This window comes from Pyxicephalus adspersus, chromosome 1 (assembly GCF_032062135.1).
Source record: "Pyxicephalus adspersus chromosome 1, UCB_Pads_2.0, whole genome shotgun sequence".
In the NCBI taxonomy this organism is placed as follows: domain Eukaryota; kingdom Metazoa; phylum Chordata; class Amphibia; order Anura; family Pyxicephalidae; genus Pyxicephalus; species Pyxicephalus adspersus.
In genome coordinates, this window is record NC_092858.1 from 75,712,125 (window position 1) to 75,721,545 (window position 9,421).

Genomic DNA, 9,421 nt, shown 5'->3' on the forward strand with positions numbered 1-9,421 from the left:
TTTCCATAGTTGACTCCTTAAACTGCCCATGTGTATACATTCATGGAAAGTTGTACCAAGATAATGAGGGCTTCTAAGGCAGGAGTCGGCAAACTCTGGCCTTTAGGCCAGATACGGCATAGCCAGTAGTCCGTTCCGGCCTAACGCCCCCCTGGCCGATCGGCCTAATTCCAGCCAGCAGGGGTCGGCAACCCGCGTCTCTTGAGTCTCCTTGGATTGCCCCCCTTCCCTATTTACTGCTGGCCGCGTTAACACTTCTGCTGCCGGGGTAAGTGGACATTCCCTCTCCTGCGTATGCATTGCGTAGGAGAGGGATTTCCTTTCAGGGGCTTTCCCTCTTTTTCGTATGCATTGCGCAGGAGAGGGATTTCACTTCAGGGGCTTTCCTGGTGGGGGCGTAGGCATCAGCAAGAGAGACAGTCCCGCATAGTGTGCCTTCTTGACCTCCTAAAAAAGCCTACAAGCCAGAAAAGTTTGCTGACCCCTGTTCTAAGGGATAGCCATATGTTAACAGACTAGCAAAGAGTCTATTCATTCAAGGCTATAGGCTAAGACGTTTCCCAGGGGTAGGGGAGAATACCATTCTAAAAGGTGCCCTATCCACACCCTAACTCTCAATAGATCCACTAAAGCAGAGAAGAGTTTTGTGTTCTGTGTTTGTGGGCCTCCATAGAGTATTGGAGATGAGCCAATTGCTGTCAGGGGAAATACTATTTTCTTTCCAGATACTGAATCCCTAAAGTAAGGCTAGGTGTAGTACCAGCTATGACATCCATTATATTGGCTACGTTTCCATTCAACCCCATATGGGTCTGCGCCTGTTACTATGACTTTCTTTTCCCTGCATTCCTGAGATGTTACTTGCTTTTTATTTGATTATCAAATGTTGTCTCTTAACTGATAACATCTGCCTGCTGTCTCCCCTGACCTTGATCCTGTTTTTGACTTGGTCATTTTGTATCCTCACTTTATGACTGGCTGCACATGGGGGTCAGAGGGTTGCAACCTGAAAGGCATCTGCAGTAAAGCTCATCATTTTTGTGTGTGTGTGTGTGGGGGGGGGGCCTGGTGAACCTTTATAAGGTCTCCTCCTACAAGTTATCGTACTGATCTGCTATCTGAATGAGGTCTTTACAGTAGTTTTGGACCCTAGTCCGTGACAGGAAAACTACAGAATACCAATTACATAACAGCTCTGAGTTTGCTGACATCACTTCCAAGATGGTGCTGCTAAGTACCAGTCTCATGGATTTTATTTTGAATGCCTATACAAGAGCAAGGCGTGTACAGGTAAAAAACATAAATATAATAGGTTACGTGTATATGTATATATAAATATATATATATATACACACACACATTGATCTTCCCTAATATATATATATATATATGGGAAGATTACTGTTTGAAAAGGGTGGGGACAGACCTTACGTTTCTTTATATTCAAATGACAGCCAATGCCACACTTTCCTATTATAACAGGATTGTGATGAGTTGCTAAGTGTACCTGAGCTGCACTAATGTAGACCATATAAAAGGACATATCTCTATATTCTGCTTTTAGTAAGAAACACCTCAACTTTTCTCACCAATTTTAACCATGTTTTGTTATTGGCCAACAAGAAAAAAAAAACTACTTTTATGAAAAATAGTTACTTTTCTGAAATCAGTAAATAAACCAACCACATAAAACAAATAATTGTGTATTTATTTAAGATTGTGAACAGACAGGTAAGTTTGTTTTATTGCAGGGACAGCCTGTCTCTTCTACATTGTTTCCTGTTGGCAAGATTTTCAATTTAAAATTTAATTCAGCTTTAAGAATACAAGAATGCAAATAAAACAAAGTAACAAAAATATAATTGTTTTTTTTTTAGGAAAAGCAAGGTTTTCTTTTGGTGATTTTGTCTTTTAACATTGTATATATTTGTATTTATTTCACAGAAAAAAATAGTTTAGTATTACTTTAGTATAAAACTTTATTTAATAATCTGTCCCTCTTTAAAATTACACAAACATTGTGATTCATTGCAAAGTTACTTATAAATTAAATACTTTAAAAGCCAAAGTGAAAAAAAAACTTTAAAGCTTATGTATTAGGGGTCCCCAAATTCTTCTGGATTTGTGTGTGGTGTCACAAAACTTGTTACACATTCATGTATAGCTCTAGTTACCAGTAAAAAGTAAAATGACTACTAATATTATGCTGTGTATTGGAAAATATTGTTAGACAAATTGTTGTTAAATGCATATTATATCTATTGTACATAAATGTTTTGAAAGAAATTTTTTAAGTTTTGGATAAGGAAAGGTTAGGGCTAATTCAGATAGAAGGGAGACTATCGTGAAGGAACCTAAGTGATCCAACAAACCTGGAATATACAGTTAGGTCCATAAATATTTGGAAAGAGACAACTTTTTTCTAATTTTGCTTCTGTACTTTACCACAATTTTTTTAAATGAAATAAGTCAGATGCAGTTGAACTGCAGACTTTCAACTTTAAATCATTAAAATGTGAGGCACTAAAGCCTTTTTTTACTTTATGGTAGACTCTGAAATGTGTTGAAGTGATTGTGTTAATAAAACACATTTTATGCAATCTTTTTGTTCAACCCACTGAATTAAAGCTGAAAGTCTGCAGTTCAACTGCATCTGAGTTGTTTCATTTAACATTAATTGTGGAAATGTACAGAACCAAAATTAGAAAAAAGTTATCTCTTTCCAAATATTTATGGACCCAACTGTAAGTATAGACCCCAAAGAGTGAGAGACAAATTCTTGCATTTGTACAAAACATTAATAAGAGCAATGCAAAGTAATGTTTCTTTTGTAAAATAACTAAACCCCCAGCTCCTGATGGCTTTTTGTTTAAGCACTTACTCGACATGTAGAATCGCCACACACAAAGCCATCCCCTGGGAAATATATGACTCTCGCACATGCACAGGGGTTGTATCATCCAGCCGGCGTAAAAGATGGCACCTTCCATGCCTGCAATGATGTTTGGTCTTGGACCTGACATCACTGCAGGGTAAGTATGTGCCACAATCGATAGTGCTATGCCTATTATGGCAGAAGCTCACCAACTACCACATTTAGTTTTGCTTTTAATATCTGATTTTCTGTCGGAATCAAAGTTTTTTTTCCATTTGTTGTAATAGGCTTGACCATATGTTTTTAGAGTTTTTTTAAGTGTTCCATTGATTTAACAGTGGATTCATTGTTCTGTATTAATAGTTTTTTAATTTAATTTTTAAAAACACCTTGGTGACTTCTGGTGACAAAGGTAGATTAATTGACATTACACTAAATATTTCAATATGGTTTTGTGATCACTTTTCTTTTGTGTTCAGCATTGCTATGTCAGCTACCTGGGCAGCCAGGACCTCCATAGAATCCTTCTGTACACAATGGGTAAGGCTCTCTAGCCATCCTTACCTACAACACAACCCTCATCTCATATGTTCAGCTCTCAACCCTACCAACAACACTACGTACAGCTTGCCATCAACTTCACCCATGTAACGACCTGTATCTGACCACCCTTACCTACAACACCTATTTGAGCATCCTTAACACCACAGACACTATTATACAAAACTCCACAATCTGGCCACCTTTACTTACCCTCAACAACATGTCTGTCCACCCTGCAGCCACTTTACCCCTAAAACTAACCCCCCCTCTGCCCACCCTTATCTATAGCAGCACCCTTGTTTGGCCTTCCATAATAACAACATAACATTTATCTGACCATTCTTACCTGTAAAATCGGTAACATCTGTCATAGTTTTCTGTCCATCCTTACCAACATCGCCACCAACTGGTCACCCTTACCAACAACAGTTCCCGAATCAGACCACCCAATGGCCACTGGTATATATAACACTACTCCCAGTTGGCAATCCATACCCACAACACCACCCTTGCCTGCCATGGCCCTGTGCTCACCATTACTAAAAACACCACCATTCTTGCTCACAACACCACCGTTATCTGTGTTGATTCTGTGGCCTTCCTTAACCACCAACACCACCTGTATTTGACCACCCAATGTCCACCCATATCAGGGTAATTCTTTTCCACCATCAAATAGATGTACCTACCAAAGCACAAAACTGGCACCTGGAAAGAGCACTAACTTTAATGTTAATAGGGTCTTGAAAAGCTTGCATTTTAAGCCACATTGTATAATTTACAAAGGGGCCACATTAGAGAGGAGGATGGTAGCTGAATGGTCTTGTTTAGGTTCCCAAACTTCAAACGTTATGCTCATTTTAAGTAACAAAATAATAAGCTATACTTACCTTATTCCTTGCTATTCCAGTGAACATTTACATTTTGAAACACTTGGTGATTTATTTTACCATGGTGAAACAAAGGTCATCTCTTCTCTTCAGCAAAAATATGACGAAATGCTTATGACCAAATGCATACATAGACTAGGACTAACAGAAGTAATGTAGTCCTTTTGTTATTCTTTCCTAAGTTAATTCCCAACAAGACAACATTCTAGTCAAAAATCGTGCTTCATAATTACAAGTAACTGTTGTTGTTTGCCATATGTATGTTACTATTTTATCTTGTAGATATATTTAATACAAAATAAGCAGATTTAGATATTTTGCTCAGCGTACAAGATGCTCACTGGTTTGACGCTCAAATCAATGTACTTATCATCATAAAATGACAAATTCTTTCACAAAGAAGTGTGTGTAATAAAAATTCCGCCTGAACAATATAAAATATAAACTATATATTATAGCTTTTTCAAATATTTCAAAGAAAACACAGTAATCCGAAATTCAGATGAAAAATACTTTATAAATTTACAATTAAAGCAGTATTAGAACATACAAAAACGTATAAATATATCCAGCTTACTTACAAAGGAAAGGTCTTTATTTACATTACATTTTTAATTAATTTAAATATCTATAGTTTACGGTATAAATACGATTTCAGAATGTATTTTTTATAGTTTTTGTTTAGAAGAAACGGACACTAATATAAATTAAGGTATAGAAAAAGGCTGTATGGAAGCTTTTTTAACGTTTCCTTGTCTGGGAAGTAAATGGTATTATATAGCTGTGATGAAAGGTAAAACTATTTTTCATGTTTGTTTCTTGTAATTTCTTCTTCTAACCAAAGCAAACATTTTCTCTGAGTGCCTGAAAGGGCACAGGAGCTATTTGTACCAGTCATAACAAAGGTAAAGACTTTGCAGGAGCCAAACTCAAGAATTTTTTTTTTTAAACGTCCAAAGGTATTTAATTTGTACTGGAGAGTCTGTCTTCAATATGGTAGTCAGAAAATGATTTCAGCACTGTAAACCTCCATGACAACAGGGTGCTAATAATGTCGGCATTTCCAGTACCCTGCTATAGTGAAAAGGGTTGTACTTGCGTACAAGAAAACAAATGTGAGCAAAAAAGGTCAGAGGTAGATAAAAACTTGGAAAAATAGGAAGACAACTATACAAGATGATTGTTTTTCACATACCTGAGAGAAGCTTTCAACATATTGTAAGAGGTACAAGCCACAGTCTGTACTGTTATTTTGCTTTGGCACTTTAGGATAAAGTTCTCTCATAGAAGACCTACTGAATTCCCTCTCTGATTTCTGTTTCACTTGATACTCTACATTCAAATATCTATCAGACAAAAAACAAAAATGAACCCAATGAAGAAAGATGTACATAAATAACAGCAGTATAAAGCACAAAATAGCATGCACACATAATATTTCTTGATTTGCAGTTCATGTCACTGGAAGTCTGCAATTAACAACTTAACTAAATGCAATCACTATAATTATAGGTGATATAAAATGGCACCTACTGATCATTCCAATTAGTATCTGCAAAATCGAAGTGCCCACATACATACTTGAAATAAAAGTCCCCCCCGCCCCCAAAAAAACTAATATATATTAGGAAAAAACTGTAAGATTGCAGTGGATGCGAAAGCAAACCATGCATATATGCATAGCACTAGACAGTGATTCCTATCTTCTCAGCAGGTCGAATGGACCAACTGGAATTTCCAGACAGCAGCTTTCACATGGTCTTGGGACATTCTGAGATTTGTATTTTCACCGCAGGTAGACAGCAACTAGATGCATCAAGTGTACTCTACCTAACTGTATAAATCAATCACAAATTTTTCCAATACAAAAGAAAAGTAACTGGAAAGTAAAGTAACTTACTCTCTTAAGACTTGTACAGTAGATTTCACTGATCCAATTTTCAAAGAATCAAAGATTAGAATGCAAGGCCTGCATGTGGGGAAAAACATAAAGGTATTAATTGTACAACGCTGCGTAATATGTTGGCGCTATATACAGTAAGGTCCAATATCTGAACAGAGACAACTTTTTTCTAATTGTGGTTCTGTACATTAACACAATTATTTTAAATGAAACAATTCAGATGCAGTTGAACTGCACACTTTCAGCTTTAATTCAGTGGGTTGAACAAAAAGATTGCATAAAAATGTGAGGAACTAAAGCCTTTTTTTAACACAATTTCATTTCAGGGGCTCAAAAGTAATTTGACAATTGACTTTTAGACCTTGACTTCCACGGAAGACAGCAGTGGTGGATGGTCGCAGAATCATTACCATGGTGAGGAGAAACCCCTTCACAACAGCCAACCAAGTGAACAACACTCTCCAGGAGGTAGGGGTATCAATATCCAGGTCTACCATAAAGAGAAGACTGCATGAAAGTAAATACAGAGGGTGCACTGCAAGGTGCAAGCCACTCATAAGCATCAAGAATAGAAAGGCTAGATTGGACTTTGCTCAAAAACATCTGGAAAAACATTCTTTGGACAGATAAAACCAAGATCAAACTTTACCAGAATGATGGCAAGAAAAAAGTATGGAGAAGGTGTGGAACAGCTCATGATCCAAAGCATACCACATCATCTATAAAACATGGTGGAGGCAGTGTGATGGCTTGGGCGTGCATGGCTGCCAGTGGCACTGGGACACTAGTGTTTATCCATGTTGTGACACAGGACAGAAGCAGCCCAATGAATTCTGAGGTGTTCAGAGACATACTGTCTGCTCAAATCCAGCTAAATGCAGTCACATTGATTGGGAGGCGTTTCATAATACAGATGGACAATGGCCCAAAACATACAGCCAAAGCAGCCCAGGAGTTTATTAAAGCAAAGAAGTGGAATATTCTTGAATGGCCAAGTCAGTCACCTGATCTGAACCCAATTGAGCGTGCATTTCACTTGTTGAAGACTAAACTTCTGACAGAAAGGCCCACAAACAAACAGCAACTGAAAGGCACTGCAGGGCATTAAAAAGGAGGAAACCCAGCATCTGGTGATATCCATGAGTTCAGGACTACAGGCTGTCATTGCCAGCAAAGGGTTTTCAACCAGGTATTTGAAATGAACATTTTATTTTCAGCTTTTTAATTTGTCCAATTTCTTTTGAGCCCCTGAAATAAGGTGATGGTGTTAAAAAAAGCTTTAGTTCCTCACATTTTTATGTAATCTTTTTGTTCAACCCACTGAATTAAAGCTGAAAGTCTGCAGTTCAACTGCATCTGAGTTGTACAGAACCAAGATTAGAAAAAAGTTGTCTCTTCCCAAATATTTATGGACCTAACTCTAAATCCTGTTTATTGATAATAATAAAGGTATGCTATACAAGGACAGGATTAAAGTATACAATCCTGAATCACATGACAATACATTCTAAACATAAAGAAATATACTTACTAATTAAATGATAACTGAATATTAAGGTGACCTTGCACAGGTGTGAAGATCTGAGATATACTCTAAAACACAGGATCAAGCCAGGGCAACAGTAACATATACTCATTTAAACTATCATAAAATATTTTGTAATGCCCATTTAAAATGTACAATAAAAATGCAAATGGTTACCTTTTGCACACTTTGCCGATGTGACTTTCTTTTGGTTTCTGTAAAACAAGGAAACAAATGATTATCTTACTTCATGTGGGAGTTAAATATCTGAGGCTTGTGAAGTAGCTGGACAAACTGGTGAATTTATAACAGATTTATGAAGACCATATGAGGGTGTTCTACTTCTGCTTGATATCACCTCTAAGGAAGCCCTAGTTGGGTAAAACCCATCGGGTTTTCATGGGCTCACTACTGCATTTCTTCGCATCTCTTCTTTGCGGATACTGTACTATTGGGATTTTTCCTATAATCCCTTATATGTTCTATGTTATGGTCAGTTATACACTGTCTACTGCCATTTATACTGTATTAAGTATTGGGTCTTGCCTCTGCTGTTCAATTCAATTTAGCATTCTAAAACTCCCTATCATTTTTTTTTATTATAGACGAGGATTATCGCTGTACTACTACAGTTGTATTCTTCCAAGGACAAACTAAAAATGTAAAATATCTAAACGCAGATCCTCATCCAGGTTATTTGCAACTATCATCATAAATAATATTACTATATGATTTAGATCAAATCTACCAACTTTCTGGCTTTAACATAGTGAATTGGTAGGTACACCCAAGTGAGATTTTATTATTTTAGTATTTGACTCCCTATTTATGCATATATATCTAATTATTGATTCAACACTTTGCACTAAATTCTTCTTACCAGCATGTAGCTTGAAACTGCTCACTTTATTCCTTTGCCTAGACCACATTTCAACTAAATGTAAGTAAACCATTGCTTTATTCTCTTGAATTATACTGGTATAACCAGGCTTACACCAATATTGAGTTATCAAGACATAAGATATGAAAGTATGAAATATGAAGTTGATTGCTGAACATTAGTTGTATAACATGAGTTATATGTAATAAAATGTTGATGTATCACGTTTGGACATTTAATTGAGAGCAAGCCTTAAGATTATAATAAAATCTGTTATCACTTTAGCAATTATTAGGTGAGACCAATCTACCTTTTTACTAAAATGTTATTAACATGATTATCTTTAATCCTACATTTATGTAATTAATACATAACTTTATTTAATATAATGCAACTATTAGAATAATAACCCTCTTTAAATATCCTAATAAACATCTAATCAGAATATTTTCATATTAAACTGTAATCTCCGATGTTATATTTTTATCTGTACTATATAGAAACCATACAACTTCTGCAACAACACACCCCTGAGGAAGCCTATATTCGGCGAAACGTGTCGGGAAATACGTGCCCTTAACAGGTCCCTTTTGCTTGCAACTAGCCTATAATGTACAGTGTTAGCAAATTTATGTCTAGGAGAAATATCCAAACCCTGTGATATTAACAGGATATAGGATATACAGTGAAAAAAATATTACTATATGAATGCATAACTAAAGTATTATTATGCATGTACTAACTGTAAATAGAAAAATACACAATTAACTCTTCTGCACAAAACCTTTGAGCCTCAAACCTTTCT

General features: G+C 36.3%; 1 protein-coding gene across 3 annotated transcripts in view; it reads right to left on the reverse strand.

Moving 5' to 3' along the window:
• Positions 1 to 5,244: 5,244 nt before the first annotated feature.
• The window catches only part of SENP7 (SUMO specific peptidase 7), a 31,461-nt gene continuing 27,284 nt past the window's right edge, over positions 5,245 to 9,421 (reverse strand). For all 3 annotated transcript variants that reach the window (XM_072414954.1, XM_072414944.1, XM_072414963.1), the window contains 3 exons: positions 7,914 to 7,951; positions 6,209 to 6,277; positions 5,245 to 5,654 (listed from right to left, as the gene is read on the reverse strand). In XM_072414954.1, coding sequence (XP_072271055.1) covers positions 5,438 to 5,654; positions 6,209 to 6,277; positions 7,914 to 7,951 — 324 coding nt within the window. In that variant the 3' untranslated portion in view covers positions 5,245 to 5,437. The remainder of the gene's footprint in view (positions 5,655 to 6,208; positions 6,278 to 7,913; positions 7,952 to 9,421) is intronic.